At 40.4% G+C, this 19,112-nt stretch overlaps 1 protein-coding gene across 1 annotated transcript in view; it reads right to left on the bottom strand.

The window, feature by feature from the left end:
* The window catches only part of ACTR3 (actin related protein 3), a 72,387-nt gene extending 59,542 nt beyond the window's left edge, over positions 1–12,845 (bottom strand). The window contains 1 exon segment of the mRNA NM_001132599.1: positions 12,508–12,845. Within this exon segment, the coding sequence (NP_001126071.1) occupies positions 12,508–12,551 (44 nt within the window). The 5' untranslated portion in view covers positions 12,552–12,845.
* Positions 12,846–19,112: the final 6,267 nt, after the last annotated feature.

Genomic DNA, 19,112 nt, shown 5'->3' on the forward strand with positions numbered 1-19,112 from the left:
CCAGGCAGGCGATCACCTGAGGTCGGGAGTTTGAGGCCACCCTGGCCAACATGGCGAAACCCCATCTCTACTAAAAATACAAAAACTAGCCAGGCGTGGTGATGGGCCCTGTAATTTCAGCTACTCAGGAGGTTGAGGCAGGAGAATTGCTTGAACCTGGGAGACAGAGGTTGCAGTGAGCAAAGATCACGTCACTGCACTCCAGCCTGGGTGACAGAGCGAGACTCTGTCTCCAAAAAGAAAAAAAAAAACTAAACCAAAAATGTTTCTTTGTGATCTAGAGAAGCAAGTTAAATATATAGAAAAGCTCTTACTATGGCAGTAATGAAAAAAATCTACAATGCTGATTTTGGCTGGGAAAGGGAGGTGGTAAGGGACTTGAAAAACAACTTGCTATTGTACTATAATCCTGTAGCTGAGGTTTAGCTGTACTCAATTTGCTTGTATAAAATATATAATACATCATTTTACATAAAAAAAAAGAAAACTTGCTTAGAGAAAGGAATATAGAGAAAAGAATTCAAAAGCACTTTTGAAGCTATCAAAGGCTTGGTGACTAGAAGAATAATAGTAGAAATATAAGAAGGCTAGGTGAGAGGAGGCTGGACTGGCAGAAATCAACAGCAAAAGAAAGATGAGTTTTATACAAAAAAAAAAAAGGTGAGTCTGTCACAACAGTAATTGCCTCTGAGGAAAGGGGAAGTGGATTTGGGGACAGTCATCAATAATGCTCTTTCGTTCCTTAAAACAAGAAAGATAAAGTAAGTATAATTAAATGCTCATGGGTCATAATTCTAACAAATGCAGGTATCTGTTATATTATTGATTGTACTTACCTAAAAGAAATCCATTAATAGAAAGAATCTTTTTCAGTAGTAAAACAACTTATGCCTGTATTGTAAAAGCATTAACATCCTTTGCCTTGGATGTTATTTTTAATTTTACAAATTTCAAATGCTTGTACATTAAAACAAGTACAATTACACTCTCTTGCTAGGGGCTAATATAGTGGTGACTTTGAAGCCAATATTTCATTACAATTCTGAAAATTATAGGGCCCTTAAGAACGATGCTAAATCTACTCTGCCTGTGCCTCTATATACGGAACAAGTTTTAACTTTCAATAGTTCAACAAATGAAATAACAAAATAAATACAAGACCCCAGAGCTTAAGGATAGAAGAGACTTTAATGATCTAGCACAACTCTTTCCAAAACCTTAATACTGACAACCACTAAAGTTCAAATAATTCTATCCTAATATGAATGACTTGCTTATACTCTTACCATATCATAATACAGTACATCCTATATAATTTTATGTAAGATATGATTACCAAATAAATCCCAAATGAAAATAGAGTTTGCAAATTGATCCCAATGCCTACTCCCATAATATCTCAATTCTCAGCTTACCCAGTTTTCGTCATACAATACCAAAGCCCAAAAAGGTAATTTGGTGTTAGAAACTTTGTTGTTGCTGAAACAGAGTTTCGCTCTTATTGCCCAGGCTGAAGTGCGACAGCGCGATCTTGGCCCACCACAACCTCCGCCTCCCGGGTTCAAGCGATTCTCCTGACTCAGCCTCCCGAGTAGCTGGATTCAAGCGATTCTCCTGCCTCAGCCTCCCAAGTAGCTGGGATTACAGGCATGCGCCACCATGCCCAGCTAATTTTGTGTTTTTAGTAGAGATGGGGTTTCTCCATGTTGGTCAGGCTGGTCTCAAACTCCTGACCTCAGGTGATCTGCCAGCCTCGGCCTCCCAAAGTGCTGGGATTACAGGCGTGAGCCACCGTGCCCAGCCAGAAACTTTTAAAACAAGAATGCAGTGGCTAATTCACAGGGAAATTTGTCAAGTAGAGTAAAACAATATTAGCTATAAAAATAAACAGTAATGGTTTAAAAAACTTTTCCAATTCCCTCCAACATTTTTCTCACTACATGCAAGTCAACGTTTAACCTGACACAAAAATACTGATGGACTGTTGAGTGGAAGAACCTGGATGCCTACTCTATGCGTCAACAGAAACATTCTCCTGGTCCCTTCAAGCCTAAACCTTAAAATCTTAACTCCTTTTCACTAGTGGGGAGAAAATAACATGAACCTTGAAATAAAAAAGACATGAGTGAATGCTTGTTCCACCATTTACTAGCCTGTGATCCTGTGATCATAGACTATTCCTAATGCATCGGGAATAAAACTAAATTCATGAGGTTGTCATAAGGATTAAAGGACCTAACAGTGAACAGAACTCACTAAATATTTGGCAAACATTTCCTTCCCAAGATGATTTTCCTTTATCCATAGGCCTTCCTTTATCCCTCTACCCATTCGTTTAATTTTGCTTTTAAAGATTCTCAACGTTTTCCCAATCTCTTTGCTACACGTCCAACTATCACCACTGAAGACAACGACTACAGCAGTTAGCACTTGCCCCACGAAAGAAATCAGTCACAAAAAGCCACAAATTGTATAATTCCATTTACATGAAATGGCCAAAATAGGCAAATCCATAAAGACAGAAAGTAAATTAGTGTTTGCTAAGGGTTGAGGGTAGAGGTAATGAAGAGTGACTGCTACTGGGGGTGGGGTTTTTTGGGGTCATGAAAATGTTCTAAAATTGACTGGATTCCAATAAGTGGCATGCAGGCATTTAAAAAAATTGACTGGAAATAGTTGCACAACCTTGTGACTATACTAAAAACTACTCAATTACACACTTTAAAAGAGTAAACTTTATGGTATGTGAATTATAACTCAATAAAGCTGTATAAAATAAAATACTAGACCCAGACTAATACTGCATAAATTTACCTTTTATCACTCTTTTGCTTAATGATCTACACAATCTACTACTGTCTATCAAATAAATTGCAAACCATTTTGCCCCATTTAAAATCCTTCTGATATAAGGCAAGATGAATAAATAAACTACTTGCTGTCCCACAGCTCCCAACAGAAATATCTGAATTCCAGGTAGGGCAATTTCCTAACTGACCCATCCCCCAAATACTTTGAAACTCCTTCATGACTTCCCTTCATCAGTAAAATATTTACTGGGCATTATTAAATACCATGCAGGAGGCTATCACTTGAATAGAGAATGAACAAAAAAGAAATAATCCCTGCCATTATGGAGCTTTCAATTTAGCTCACATCCTAGATTTGAAGTCCTTCTTCCCATATATCTATCACATCCTATTTATGCTTTTCCAAGGATCTGATCAAGTTCAGCTTCTTCATAAATCATCCTCCAAATACTACAGCCCTTATTTATCTGCCCAAACAATTAAATGCTAGTAAGCCATCCATAATTATTTCACACATATTAGTTTCATCTTTGAAACTAAAGTGTAAACCTCAAGTATAAAATCATGCCTTAGTTTTCTTGTATATACCATAGTGTTCAGCACAGAACTGAGATTGAAATAAATACTTGATTACTTTCTTAAGTTCTTCTATATTTTTACTTTCATTTGTGTTTTGTGCAGTCATTAATGAGCACACAATACACAGTGAGTAAAATAATTACAGTAAGTAATGCATCAGTAGAGATTATTCATTTTCAAATTGCAGCTTCAGAAATATGTATGCCTTCCTTTTGAAGATTTATGTAATTAGTATCATTTCCTTGAGCTGTCCTGAATTTATCAGCAATTATCAGTCCTTGCAATACTCAAATAAGCAGTAAGCAGATCCATATTTCACTTTAATGTGTTACAGGTTAATCAAATCAGTGAACTGGTCACTAAGACCTCCCTATATGTTTCATATTTGTACTAAAAATTAGTAGCTTTGGGTTTAAGTATGTATAAAATGGACACTCTTAAAAACTGGACTAATAATTTGACCACTCTCCTTGGATGTATCTCAATTAGGGAACAGCAGAGCAGTGAGCTCTGGAATGAGACTACCCCAGCGCTAAAATTCTAAATCTACTACTTATCTTTGAAATGGGATTATATATAATAGTAACTACCTCACAGGGTTTCTGAAAAGGTAATAACATCCAAAACAAAACGTGCAAAGGGCCTTGAAATGGCTGATTGGTACACATCCCATTTAATACATCTTTAATAACTAAAATCCAAAGATATAAATCTCTGAAACCATAAAAAAAATTTTTTTAAAAAGAGCATTCATTTTATGGAAGTCATCTGTCCTGGCACCTACAGAGTACAACTTTAAAAAAATCTCTAAACTTGGTTTAAAACATTATTATTGGGAAACATAAAATTAGTTTCTCATGTGTGCCATACAGTATGCCTCCGCATTACAACGAAACACTGAAGAATTCTGATGCAGGCCTCAACTAAAACTACTTTAACTATAAATAAAATACATTATGTTATTCCAACTACTTAATTTCAACTACTGTAACTCATAAATGTGAACTCACAAGAAAATTTAAGAGAACTCAACAATACTATCAATTAATAATTAGGAACACTCCCAAAAGACATTTCTCAACTCTGAGCCTCTGTTTCATTTGTAAATGAAGAGTGGATTAAATTATCTCTCAAAATCCCTTTTCAGCTCTATAATTCTGTGTGAGTCATTAGGCATTTCCCTTAATTTACTAAAGCAAGTTTCACAAATACACATTAAATGCTATATTTGTACCCTTGAGTAACTGAATTTTAAAAATGCTTATAGCAGAAGCACACTAGATTTAATTAAAATAATCTCTATAACTAGGCAAACACTTGTGTCCTGTCATACACTAATACTAAAAACATGGTTTACATGTTTACAGTAGATTAAGCCAACCCTAAACTACAAGGTCTTCTGCACCCTAATTCTCTCTCTAGGACTTTTATCCTCCTCATTGTAACCTCTCCTTTACACTAAATACTGAAGCATAGAAACCCTTCCCAACAGTATTGCATTTTCACAAATGACACAAAGTCTTAAAGCAAGGACAAAATGTTTAAAAATAAAATGTTTAGGTAGTGTCCTTGGTCAGGAGGAAAAGATGGCATGTTGAGTATCTGAACAGATGAATATTCTTCTCAGGTATGTATTAGGGTTGGGGAGCAGAAGGAAAGCTGAAAGAATACATCTGGCTGAGACAGGCGGATCACTTGAGCTCAGGAGTTCAATATCATCAGCCTGGCCAGTATGGTGAAACCCCGTCTCTACTAAAAACACAAAAATTAGCCAGGCGTCGTGGTGGGTGCCTGTAATTTCACCTACTCGGGAGGCTGAGGCAGAAGAATAGCTTGAACCCTGGAGACGGAGGTTTCAGTGAGCCAAGATCACGCCACTGCACTCTAGCCTGGGTGACAGAGCAACACTCTGCCTCAAAAAAAAAAAAAAAAGAACACATCTGGCTACACAAATTCAAGCTATTCCTTTCCTGGTTCCAAGGAGTATGTAAGAATGGCTTGAGTTTAAATCGACAGTTTGGAAAGAATTTTGAAAATTCTGAAACAAAATTATTATTAAAATTCTGCAAAATCGTCCTTTAAAAAAACTAGAATTTTTTTTCTTTTTTTTGCTCTGGTATTAGCCAATTATGTAGGTTGTTTCCTGATATAAAGGCCCATATAAAGTTATAAAATCAGCACACAAACTAGTATTAGTCACTATCCTATTTCAAAGAACTAAATTTAAAACAATCCAATAACATCACCTTGTCTCCTATCTAATAATTCATAAATTCTGTGTTCGGTAAGCTACAGCACACATTTTTGTAGTGCTATTATTACTTAATTGCTTTGCTCTTGCTTCTTTATGCTACTGTCTATCATTGATTATGGTTGTGTCATAAAAAAGGCTACAAGCTCTAACAGAATTACAAGGGAGCATTCAAATGCTTTTTTATTATAGTGGAATTTTGTTTCAGGAAACACATGTTGGTACATTTTAACCATTCCAAACTTCTGCTCCTAGTCCAATCCTTTAGCTGTTTCCACAAGTTGGGGGAGCGAGAGCATGCTGGACAAGGGAAATTTAGCTAGAGCTAAACTCTCCTCCTGATTAAGGATTTTGCCTCTCAGAAAATTGAATAAGATAGGTGGAGATAAGATTTTCAGCATAGCAATCAATTACCATGAGCCAATCAGTCACTGTGATGCTCAAGAAGCTAGATCACATATCCACAATTTTTTTAAAGAAGGGAAACTGATATTCAATCTTTCCATTCTTTTCTCTCTGAATGCTCTCATTTTATTAGCTTCAGTTAACAAATTATGATTCCCAAATAACCACCTTCATTCCCAAAGGTCCTGTATTTTTAATTTCCTCTAGAATGTTTCCAATTATAAATCATCATTCCAAATTCAACAACAAATTCCAATTTTACTCAGTTTCTTAAAACTAACTCCCTTATTGTCCCAATCACTCAGGCTTACAATCTTGAAATATTCATTGATGCCTATTTACAATCCACTGGAATCAACTGCCAAGTCCTAGCTATACCTCCCCTTCAATCTCTCAAATCAGGAAAAACATTTTGACTGTGCAGAACTGTGTGTGGTAGGCAGGCCAAGGCCTGCAGGAGATAAGAAAATAAGCATAACACACTGTATTCCTTTCTTTAAGAAATTAAACTCAAAAAAAAAGAAAGCCAACTGATTATTATATTTAAAATATATTGTGCCCTTACTGTGTGCCAGGCACTGTGCTGAACCATTTTCATACATTATCAAAAAACAAAACAAAACAAAACAAAACTGGGCATGGTGGCTCACTCCTGTAATCTCAACACTTTAAGAGGCCAGGACAAGAGGATTACTTGTGCTAGAAGTTTGAGACCAACCTGGGGCAACACAGTGAGACCCCATCTCTACAAAAAATTTTTAAAAGTAGCTGCACATGGTGGCATGTGCCTGTAGTCCCAGCTCTCGGGGGACTGAGGCAGGAAGACAGCTTGAACATAGGAGTTTGAGGATGCAGTGAGCCATGATCTTGCCATTGAACTCCAGTTTGGGCAACAGAGACCCAGTCTCAAAAACAAACAAAAAAAAACTATAAGGTATATACTATCATCTCTAAATTACAGATGGGAAGAAATAAGACCTGCAGAGGTTGAAGTGTATAAAGTCATATAGCTATTAAGTGATAGAGCTTGAACTCAAAAACAGATGACTACAAAGCCTTTGCTACCCATAAATAAAATAACACAAAATATAACTGCCAGAAGAAACAGAAAAAAAAAAAGAAAAAAACAATCTTTTCCTAACTTATCTCTTCTGCTCCATTTCCACTGCCAATACCAGGTTTCAGAATTTCTGCAAAGTTGGCCCTTGAATGGGCTGCTGAAGAATCATCTAGGAAGCCTATGTAAATGAATATTCATAGTCCAACCCTTGAGATTCTGAGTCACTGGGTATGGGGTGTTTCTGATGCATAGTTTTTTTTAAAAACCATACTCCTAATTCTTGTTCATTCATTCATACAACAAAGATTTGAATTCCTACTACGCACCAAGCCATGTCAAAGGTTCATCTTCTATAGAAGGAAGATCTATGTAGTGGCTCTGCCATACTTACTTGCTACAGTATCTTGGGTAAGTAGCTTAACCTCTCTTAAGTCTAAATTTTCTAGCCTATAAAACAAAGATAATACTTTCCAGGTTGTTGTGAAAGTTAATGAGATAATATAAAGCATTTAGCACAGGGGCTGACATACAATTCTTGATAAATGCTAGCTATTATTATTTCCTGAGAAACACAACCTAGAGAGTAATTTTTTTCTAGAGATTAAATTTAAGCAAAGTTACAAGGAAATAGTCTAGGCATTCACATATCGGTGGGGTGGGGGGGGGGGTGGAATCTAAACCAAGTAACAAAGATTACACAGAGGGTTTTCTCTAGGTGAATCAAATTCATAAGGCTGAGATTTTTGTTTTTTTGTAAGATTTCTTTAAACAGAAATACACTTAACTTTACTAACAAAAACGAAGCAACACATAAAGTTCTGAAAAGGCAGTCAGGAGTCCCCAGAGCGTTAACAGAAAGAACACGGGACTTAAATACAGAAGAACTCAGGTTCAAATAGCAGATCGAACCACCTGCCAGGTAGACGGCAACAAAAAAGTAATTTAAATTCTCTAATTCTGTTTTTTCACTTATAAAATTAAGTTAAAAAATAGCTGTCACAGAAAGCATGGCCAGCAGGTCCTCCACAGGACCTTTCCCTTCTGTGCCTAAAATTCTGAACTGTGTTTTACAATAAGCCTGAAAGTTCATTCACCGCAATATAGTATTTGCAATCCAAAGTCAATATTTCAACACAAAATTGGCAGGCAGGAAAGGAGGGAGAGTCTTTCGCTAAGTCTAAGTAAGAATCTGACTTCTCACTAGGAGCATGTCTGTTGTACTTACTTCAAACAGCATGCAAAGCATGACTCATCAAGGAATAAGAATTTCAATGAGTGCTTTTTGGTTAAGAAGATATTGTGAATATTTCTGCCTTTGGAGATGGCTAAAGAAATAGCATTATTAAGCCGGTGCAGTGGCTCACGTCTGTAATCTCAGCACTCTGGGAGGGATGAGGTGGGTGGATCACCTGAGGTCAGGAGTTCAACAACAGCCTGGCCAACATGATGAAACTCCGTCTCTACTAAAAATACAAAATTTAGCTGGGCGTGGTGGTGGGCGCCTGTAATCCCAGCTACTTGGGAGGCTGAGGCAGAAAATCACCTGAACCCAGGAGGCAGAAAGAGGTTGCAGTGAGCCGAGATCGTGCCACTGCACTCCAGCCTGGGCGATGAGAGCAAAAATCCATCTCAAAAAAAAAAAAAGAAACAGCATTATTATTAAACAATATGCACAGAATTCATGGAAGAAACATGAACTTCCCACATATACCTTCCTTCATTTACCCAGCTTTTCCCCACTGCTCTTCAAACAAGATCATTCTTATCTGCACTAATTGCTGAATTGTGGCCACAAGATGAACATGCTCCTCTTTCACTGACTCCTACAAGATATTTAAGCTTACACTTTACGATTGCTAAGAAGTTGAAGTCACTTAGCAAAATTCCTTAATCCGCTCCAGATATGAATATATCCAAGACTTTGACCACAGGGCTATATTAACCTCTGCTATCATAATCAGTGGAACTAATTTACCAGTATTTTATTTACCAGGGGGAAAAAAAGACATAAAAGGGAAAAGGAAATTCACAATGCAGCTCTGTAACCAAGCTACGATATAACAAGGAGTTAATAAGGAGCCCCCTCATTTGGCTTGAATGATGGAGAAACCTGAGTAAAAACATGCATTTAAAAAAAATATTTAAGGCCAGGCGCGGTGGCTCACGCCTGTAATCCCAGCACTTTGGGAGGTTGAGGCAGGTGGATCACGAGGTCAGGAGATGGAGAACACCTGGTCAACATGTTGAAACCCCATCTCTACTAAAAATACAAAAATTAACTGGGTGTGGTGGCACATGACTATAGTCCCAGCTACTCGGGAGGCTGAGGCAGGAGAATCGCTTGAACCTGGGAGGTGGAGGCTGCAGTGAGCTGAGATCCTGCCACTGCACTCCAGCCTGGCGACAGAGCGAGACTCCATCTCAAAAAAAAAAAGCAAAAAACACATTTAAAAAACGATCCCCTCCACCGCCCAGAAAAAAAAACCTTAGGATGATCGTACAAGTGTTACAATGTTTTTTTAAAAAATGTTTGTGAATGCCTTTAAAAAAAAATGCTTTCCTCACCACTAATAGCAGGTTTGAGTTCTGTTATTTAGTTTTTAAGCCACCAATGGGAATCTATGTGCCCAAACTGTATTTTACAATGCTTTCCAATACAGACCAAAAAAGTGTGTAGATAAGGGTATCAATGTGAATGAAGTATTTCTTTTCAAATTCTTTTCAAAATAAGTATTCTCTTTTATGACCTGAATCTAGATGATTCATATGTTGAGTTTTGCTGGACGATCCCTAAAAGTTTTGGGATTAAGTTTCAAGTTTCCTAACTCTTAACAGCTTTCTTATCTAAGACGATCAAGTTTTATAGATGGCCACTTTTTTTCAGCCACCTTTTCCCTAATTTATATAATGAATGAAATGAGCAGCCTGATTCAGGTTATAACTTTTTACTTAAACTAAGTGAGTAATTGTAATTTAGAGACCTAAGAGCTGAATGCATTCTCTAAAGCATAAAGAAATTAGACAAATTATAGGTGCACAATTTGCATTCGGGGACCATAGAATTTTGAAATGTAAAAGCTCCCTGTTAAAGGCCATAGAGATGTTTATCTCAGGGTCCTCAACCTCAAGGACTTATCCTCCATGTGCAAATAAAGCTGAAGGTGTAACTTCCCAGGAGGCACCACTGGCAACTTGTAAGACCAAAAACCCTTTTGAGAACCAAAATAACTGAAACTCTAAAGGGGGAATTTCAGATTGTGACAAATGGTAAAAGAGAGTGAGGTGGCAATGGGACTCCTAATCAGTTCCATTCAAATCATCAATGTGCAGTTAATAACCTCTCCTTATTGGAGAAACCAATGTAATAACTTAAAAATATACTATTGTAATAATCGTAATTTTAAAACAGAAATAGCCTAGGTTAAATTGAACCCCTCTCCCCGATCCTACTGGTCATTCAGCATGTTTTAAATTCAAGGTTGCCCTTCAGGAAAGGAGGCCACTTAAGGACAGTTTACCTCAATGAGACATCTTGTATACTAATTCGAAACTATTTCAAAAGGGGGAAAATGGAGATTAGAAAAGTAACATACTACTTGAGATGTTACCATATTATTTCTCAGGGCCACAATTATTTACCCTATTTTTTTTGAAAACTCGGTAATTTCTAAAGCATTAATTATGTAGCAATATTCGTCACTTTAACAAAACATTTGAAAAGTCCTATCCTACTGACTCAGGCCAAATCTAATTTTAAAACTGAACCTAGACATAAAAATACTCACCAATTAGACTAAGAAGGGAGAAAGAAAAAAAATTATTGGTTCAGAGAAATGAGACTGGATTAAGGAAAAATTTTTAAATAAAGTGTTCATCAAAAAAATACATAGAAGTTCCAAGGCTAGTGTTTTCCTAGGGAGAATATTAAGAAGTTGGTTGTTTCTCTCTACCTAACTGGGATTTTAGAAACTGCCACACTAGCTAGTTATGAGAATGAAGATTAAAGAAATTTCCCATAAAGAGTGAAGGACACACAATCTTTTAAGTAACATAATGAAATCAATAATTATAATTAATAACAAAAAAACAAGCTTGGCAGTCCACCCCTCACTGACTTCCCCCTCCAAAAAAAAAAAAGAAAAAACTAGGAGTGTTCTGGGAATTGGAGAGATGTAATCAGCACAGAAAAAAAAAACTTTCCTACATGTCATCGTGAAGCAGTGATTCTACATAAAAATAAGGGTAGTCTATTCTCTATGTAGTTATGAGTGTGGTACAACTCTCTAAAACGTCTATTAACTATTAATACAAAGTGAGCGACCACACTTTAAGGCCATTCTACATTTTCGCAAACTACCCTACATATCTAGGAGTAACTATTTGCAACTTAAAACACATTCCTATATACCTCTATACCTTCCTGCTTCCTTCAAGATACCATCACCGAATGAACGAATACAACTTAAATTAGTTTATTCTCCAGGGTGCTTCCTTTCCCCCTCTCCATGAAACATAAGTACATTTTTTAAAGTCATATAAATGGACACCAAGTACCGGTAATTCAGTCTCTTTAAAACCTGCTTAATTTTAAAAGTTCTAGTAAGATGTGCTCAGGTTGGAAACTAAAAACTACCTTATAAGGGTATAAAAGACTGAAAGCAGGAAGCGGCTTTGACAAAACTAAGGAAGTTGCAGCGCGCTTGCTCACTGGGGGACTTTTTTGAGGCTACAGAAGTAACACATGACATCTTTCTCCCTCGAATTAAAATGTGACTTGGTTCACCAGTTCAAACGCAGAGGGAGATGGAAATGACCGGGAGTCGAAAGGAGAAGGTGGGTGGTCAAATGAAAGCCCCACTGTAGGTTCCCATTTTCAGAGTCCGATTCTTCCCTTTCCCCACCCACACCCTGGGCAGAATGTTGTCACAGCGATCTTGCAAAACCTACCAGAAGCGCTTCTCTTTTCTAGCACCCCTGCCAGGCCAGTCCCCGAGCTCGGCCCCTGGGTCCCCAAACCGCCTGGCAAAAAGGGGCGCGGAGGGAAAGGAAAGCCGGATGGGTCGGGCCCGGGGACCACCCCCAAGACGACCGTCCCCAGCACTCTTTGGGCAGCACTGCCCACCGTAGTGGGGGAAGGGCCGGGAAGGGTCGCGCGGAGAAAGCCGCTGGGAGGGTTGGGGTTTGAATCTCGGGCCCGCGCCCCCGCCCCAGTCCTAGGAGGGAGAAACGAGGGGACCCGCGAGGCCCTGGCTCCGGGCCCCACCCCTCGCTGGCCGGCGGGTCTAGGACTGACAGCCGGCGGCGGCACCTCGCCTCACCATTCATTTCCAGGCCTCCTCCCTCCCCCGCCATTTTCCTTCCTCCGCCTCAGTTTCCCCACCCCCGCCCGTAAGCCCCCTTACCCCGTGCCACAGTCCACCACACAGGCCGGCAGCCGTCCCGCCATCTTCCTCCTCGCCTGCTGCTGCTGCTGCCGCCGTCTGCTCCGTGCTGCTGGGGGCCAGAGATTGGCGGCGGGAGACAAGGGCTATCTGACCATCCACAGCCGGGCCGCCTTCACCGTCCGAGGGGTAGCCGGGAAGCCGAAGCAGTAGCAAGAAAGCAGCAGGCTCGGTCAGCGGCTATCACTTCCGCAACTCAGGCAAGCAGGCAGTCCCCGCCCTGCCCCGCCGCGGCCTCCTCCCCCTCTCTCTTCCCTCCTCCTCACTGCTGCCCCCACCCTACAACTTCTTCCCCTCACGCCGCCTTTCCCCGGGAAGCCAAGATGGCCGCCGGTGCCGACGCCCCGGCCAGGCCAGGCCCAGGCCCCCAGCGCTCCCCCTTCCGCTCCGAGCGGGAGGGGCTAGCGAGCATGCGCAATAAGGTGCGTTCGCCTGCCGGGGCTCCGATCCTGAAGTTAGTGAAATCCACTGCGGGTTTTCCAGGAGTGTAGAGGCGGAGAAGTCTATCCGAGCTTCTAGTTCTGCTTCTGAACCTGGAAGGGGCTTTTCGGTTGTAACCCTTGGGTTAGTTTCAGCTACTTCTTTGCTAGGTTGAGGAAAGGTTGGAAGCGCCTCCTGCAGCCACGAATATCCTCCAGTGCCTGGGAGAAAACGGCTAATCGAAAACGTCCGCGGCATACATCCATTCTTAAAACTTGAGTGGCTGCTTTTCTGGGTGGAAAAGAGCGGTATCAGACAGGGTGAGCAGTCGGGGAACGGATGAACAAAGACTTGCACCGTGGCCCTGATGCCTTTGTTCCGAGTTTTATTCAGTTGTACTTGTGCGTTGTTACAGGACTTTAGAATGTAGCCCTGCCCCCCAACCCCCACCTCCCAGGGCCGACCTGTGCTCCTAAGGAAAGCAAACCTCCCAGGAATATATTCTGCATAACTATACAAATAGGCCTTTATTCATGGCTTTTGGATTATGACAAAGATTACCCTCAGGAGTAGTAAGATTCTACTAGCAGGATAATAGAAAGGATTAACGCTCCCCCCCAAAAAAAAAATTTTTTTAAGTTAAAAACGGAGGCAGGCCGCAGTGGGTCATACCTGTAATTTCAATGCTTTGGAAGGCCGAGGTGGGAGGATAGGGTAGCTTGAGGCTAGGAGTTTGAGACCAGCCTGGGCAACATGGGGAGCACCCCCCCCCCCCATCCCTCCAAAAAAGAAAAGAAAACTGGAAAGCCTTAAAGAAACCTTTCAAACTTCAGTGTGTATCAGAATCACCTGAAAGGTTTGTTAAAACAGATTGCTGGTCCACACCCCCAGAATTCTCTGACTGGGCTGTCTGAAATAATGCCTGAGTATTTGCATATCTAATAAGTTCCTAGTTCCACTTTAGGACCCTAGAAGGTTAATATTTTCCTCTCTACCAGGCTTATCTTACGATAAACTATTCTGGGTTTGCTAATTTGTAGCTAAAATAAAAATATTCTTTAAAAGGAAGGATGTCTTATTCAGTCCATAAGATCATCTAATGTGGTATTAAACTGGCCTGGGGGATGAATCGGGTGTTTCATTCATTCATTTGACCGGTAAGTATTGCTTACCTACTCTATTATGACAGGGTCTGTGCTGACTCCGAATATTCGGTGGGATGCAAAATAGTTAACTTCTTTTGTAGAGTTTACAGATCAGCGGAAAACAGACAAATTGTGTTAAGAGCAATAGAAAGAAGAGAGCGGAGGACTCTGAGAAATGAGGGCGAGGAGTGGGACAATGAGAGGAAGGTGGAAGGCAGGAAGGAGTCTGACCAGCTGGTATTTAAAAGCTGAGATAGGGGGAAGAGTCTCCCAGGAGAGTGAACAGCAAGTGTCAAGGATCTGAGGCAGGAACAAGCTTGGCTTCTTCCACAAATTGAAAGAAGATCCATATGAAAGAGTCAGAGAAGATGCAATGGGAGATGAAGCCTGAGAGATAAGGAAGAGTCAAACAGTGCAAGAATTTGTAGACTGCTCTAAGCATTTTAAAGTTTATCTTAAAAGCAGCTTGATAAATTAGATTTATGGTAATTAGTTTAAAAATAAAAATAAAGCAACTTGAAAGGATTTAGGCACGAAAAAGTTGTGGCTGCTTTGTAGAGAATGGTTCCAGCAGAGTCCAGATGGAATCATACATTGTATGATATGCTGTGTTCCGGAGTTCGCAGATAGAAGTATGTGAGGGCCAACATCCAGATGGAATCAGGTATGTGCAGAGGAGACTCACTAAAGGGCATCATCATCAATTAGTGCCCAGCATGTCTGCAGCTATTCACGAGAAAAGGCTTTTCTTAGAGGTTGTTTTCAAAGAAGTCAAACAACTGATTGTCTCAGATTCGTTGTCGTTGGTTTCTCCACTATATTTTAGAAGATGCTAGATGGGGATTCTTTGCTGCCGCTTCTACTATCTGGTAATTAAAGTCCTTTGAGGAAGCATATGCTTGAAGATTGGCTCTGACAGAGAAGACAGATATGGCTTAGTAGGGGTACAATAAATGGTTGTTTCAGCAGTTACAAGTAGTAAGTCAGGAGTGAAGAGATCCTACCAAAGAAGTTTCGAGAGCAGAGGTTAGTGCCCTCGGTCACTTGGGCAGCCCATGCCGGTGGCCCTCAAGGTAGCTGCCCACACTCTGGCCTTGCACAGTTGTCATGGAAGTAGTTAAGCGGGGCTGGGAACTAGTGCTTCGAGGTCTAGGCAGGTACTGTTATGAGTGAAGGGGGCCATGAGGAGGGTATGGCAATGTGAGAGCCCACAACCCAACAGAAGGCAACAGACAACAGTTGCCATGTGGAAATACAGCCCTGGTATTGCCAGAGCCTTTTTTCTTCCCCAAGAGAAATCTGAAATCCGCATTTTTATCTTTGGTAACTGTAACAGCTTGAACATGTTCCCCAAAGTTCATGTGTGAGAAATATAATTTCCAGTGCAACAGTGCTGAGAGGTGGGAGCTTTAAGAGATGATTAGGCCAGGAGGACACTGTCTTAATGAATGAATCACAGGACTGGGTGCCTGATACAAAGGAGTTTGCCCCCCCTTCCCTCTCTCTCTTGCCCATGTGATACCTTCCACCATGTTTTGACACAGCAGGGACGCCTTCACCAGATGATGGCCCTTTGATCTTGGACTTCCCAGCCTCTAAAACTATGAAAAATAATTTCTGTCCTCTATAAATTACCCAGTCTCTGATATTCTGTAAGCAGCACAAACTAGACTAAGATAGTAACTAATTTTTTTCTGCATGTCATATCTGACCTGTGGCCTGCCAGTTTGCATCTTTTGATTTCAGAAGCTACATGTGGTTCAGTAGTTTGCTGCCTTCAAATATGAAGCTCATGTCAGTGCTAAGTACTATCTCTCATTTCATAGGCATGAGGAAACTGTCACAGTCTCACATAGTCAAGACTGTCCTGTGTTTGTAAAGGCAGTAACTGTTAGAAGCATTTGGAAGCTTTCAGTGCTTGTTGGAAATGTCATTGGTGCTCATTCCTCATAATCTGGTCTACCCAAACATTTTGCTTGCTTAAGATCCCTTCTACTTCCTGTTTGCTGCATGCCAAATTGGCCAGCCTCTCTGCTACTGTGGTGGCCCAGCCTTCCTCAGCTGCACATAGCCTTCAGTCACACATCCGGCCAAAGTATTTCTGACCACCCTGTGTGCATATGCACCCCCTCCCTGCTTACTCATCTCCAAACACAGAAGCAAAGGATGTCAGAGACAGTTCATCCTTCATTTCATATTTGTCCCTAATAGCACCTCAATTTCCTTTCAGTTCAGGTCAACCCGGTCCTTGGTTCTTACCCATTTCCAAACCTGTTCCCAAACTTTCAAGCATTTGTGAGTCTTGCAGTATCCCTCTTCTGTGACTCAAGTTAGCCACAGCAAGTTCCCATTACTTGCATCAAATTTGAGAAGCCTTAGTGGTACAGAAGCCCATAGAGTTTAAGTGAGTTTTCCCAATATCTTTTTTTTTTTTTTTTTCTGACATGGAGTCTCGCTCTGTCGCCCAGGCTGGAGTGCAGTGTGGTGCGATCTCGGCTCACTGCAAGCTCTGCCTCCTGGGTTCACGCCATTCTCCTACCTCAGCCTCCCAAGTAGCTGGGACTATAGGCGCCTGCCACCATACCCGGCTAATTTTTTTTTTTTTTTTTTTTTTTTTTGTAGAGATGGGGTTTCATCGTGTTAGCCAGGATGGTCTCGATTTCCTGACCTCGTGATCTGCCAGCCTCGGCCTCCCAAAGTGCTGGGATTACAGGCATGAGCCACCACTCCCGGCCCCCAATATCTTAAAGAAACTAAGGAACAGAGTCCAAACCAAAATCTAGTTCTTACGCCTTTTGGGGGGCTCTATAATTGAAATGACAAATTAGCAAATTGTCTTTGGATCTTAAAAAGTGTCCAGGAAATTCATGTCACTCAATTTCCATTATTTTAAGATGAAAAATAGTATTTTAAAAATCAACTTAGGTACGTACTACAGGGCTGACTGTTTGCAAATTGGCAGATGAATCAGATTCACAGAGAGCATTAATTCAGAGCAGATAAGTGGTCAAAGTACCCCAAGCAGCCTAGTGGTCAGAGGGGAGGGACTGTGAAAACTGTCTTCTTCTTTCTCAAGTTGATCTTAGCAACTAACTTATTGTGTAGAGAGAGCACTGATTTTAGACTCAAGAGACTTGAATTGAGTATAAACTATTTCACTTACTCTGTTTCTTCATCTGTAAATTGACAGGAATATTTAACCTATAGGGTTGTTGTAAAGCTTGAATTGGTAAGAAGCCTATTATAAATTACAGAGTGACCTTATTATGGACAGATCAAGAGGAATATGGTTTAATTATAAAGTAATGACTGACTTATTACTTAAACATTCAAAATGAAACACGCACTTGTCCTCCTCTTCACAGATGTTATCTTGGGGCCCGTGTGCCTACTCTTTTAATGCTACCATTGTGCAAAATATTTTTAGAAGCTCTTCTTTAGACTTGCCTTCAAAGCCTACAGCACATTGTTTTAAATGTCTTCACTGGTGGCAGATCTTGCCCTCTGTGAGTAGATTTCATTTTGAGGATTAGCCAAAAATTATTTCTTCAGAGCCAAGTCCAGTAAATAAATGGCTTATCAACTAGGGTTGTTTTTTATCAAAAGTTTCATGTGACTATAAGTAAAACTGGTTTTCTTAAGTGACTTATAAACTGCCTCTAGATGAAGTTATAGATTATTTTATTCAGTGGCTGCATCCCTGGGGGCTATAGACTGAATGTCTATGTTCTCTCACCCCCCAACCAATTCCTATGTTGAAAGTCTAACTCCCAGGGTGATGGTATTAGGAAGTGGGGCCTTTGGAAAATGATTAGGTCATGAGGGCAGACCCCCTCATGAATGGGATTAGTTCTCTTTTAAAAGAGACCTCAAAAAACTGCCTCACCCTTTCCACCGTTGTGAGGACACAAGAAGACAGCCATCTATCAAATGGAAAGCTAGCCCTTCACCAAAGGTAGATCTGCTCACATCTTGATCTTGGACTTCTCAGCTTGCAGAACTATGAGAAATAAATTTCTATTGTGTTTGTTTGCTTGTTTGTTTGTTTGTTTTTTGAGGTGGAGTCTCACTTGTCGCCCAGGCTGGAGTGCAGTGGCTCAATCTTTGCTCACTGCAACCTCTGCCTTCCGGGTTCAAGCAATTCTCCTGCCTCAACCTCCCGAGTAGCTGGGACAACAGGCGCATGCCACGAAGCCCTGCTAATTTTTATATTTTTGGTAGAGACAAGGTTTCACCATGTTGACCAGACTGGTCTCAAACTCCTGAGCTCAAGTGATCTGCTCGCCTCGGCCTCCCAAAGTGCTGGGATTACAAGCTTGAGCCACCACACCCGGCCAAATTTCTATTTTTTTACAAAGCCTAAATTTGTGTTGTTTATAAATAAATTGTTTTTTGATAAGGGATTGAATATCCCTTATCTAAAATGCTTAGGACTACAGATAATTTGGATTTTTTCAGATTTGGGAATATGCACATATACAAAATGAAACATCTTGGGGATGAGACCCAAGCGTAAACACCAAATTCATTTATATTTCATATGTGCCTTATACACATAGTCTGAAGGTAATTTTATACAATATTTTTAATTTGTGCATGAAACAAAGTTTGTATTTACATGTATTTACTTGAAGAATTTTCCATTTGTGGTGTCATGTCAGTGCTCAGAAGGTTTCAGATTTTGGGTTTTGGATTTTCAGATTAGGGATGCTTCACTAGGGATGCTTTGTTATGGCAGCCTGAACAAGCCAAGACGCTGGGATAAAAATAGTCATTATATGCTTGATTTCATTGAAAATATATTTCGCTTTTTTTTTTTTTTTTTTTTTTTTGAGATGGAGTCTTGCCCTGTCGCCCAGGCTGGAGTGCAGTGGCGTGATCTCGGCTCACTGCAAGCTCCACCTCCTGGATTCAAGCAATTCTCCTGCCTCAGCCTCCCAAGTAGCTGGGATTATAGACATGTACCACCACACCCGGCTAATTTTTGTATTTTTAGTAGAG

The sequence above is a fragment of the Pongo abelii genome, chromosome 11, assembly GCF_028885655.2.
Source record: "Pongo abelii isolate AG06213 chromosome 11, NHGRI_mPonAbe1-v2.0_pri, whole genome shotgun sequence".
NCBI classification, from domain to species: domain Eukaryota; kingdom Metazoa; phylum Chordata; class Mammalia; order Primates; family Hominidae; genus Pongo; species Pongo abelii.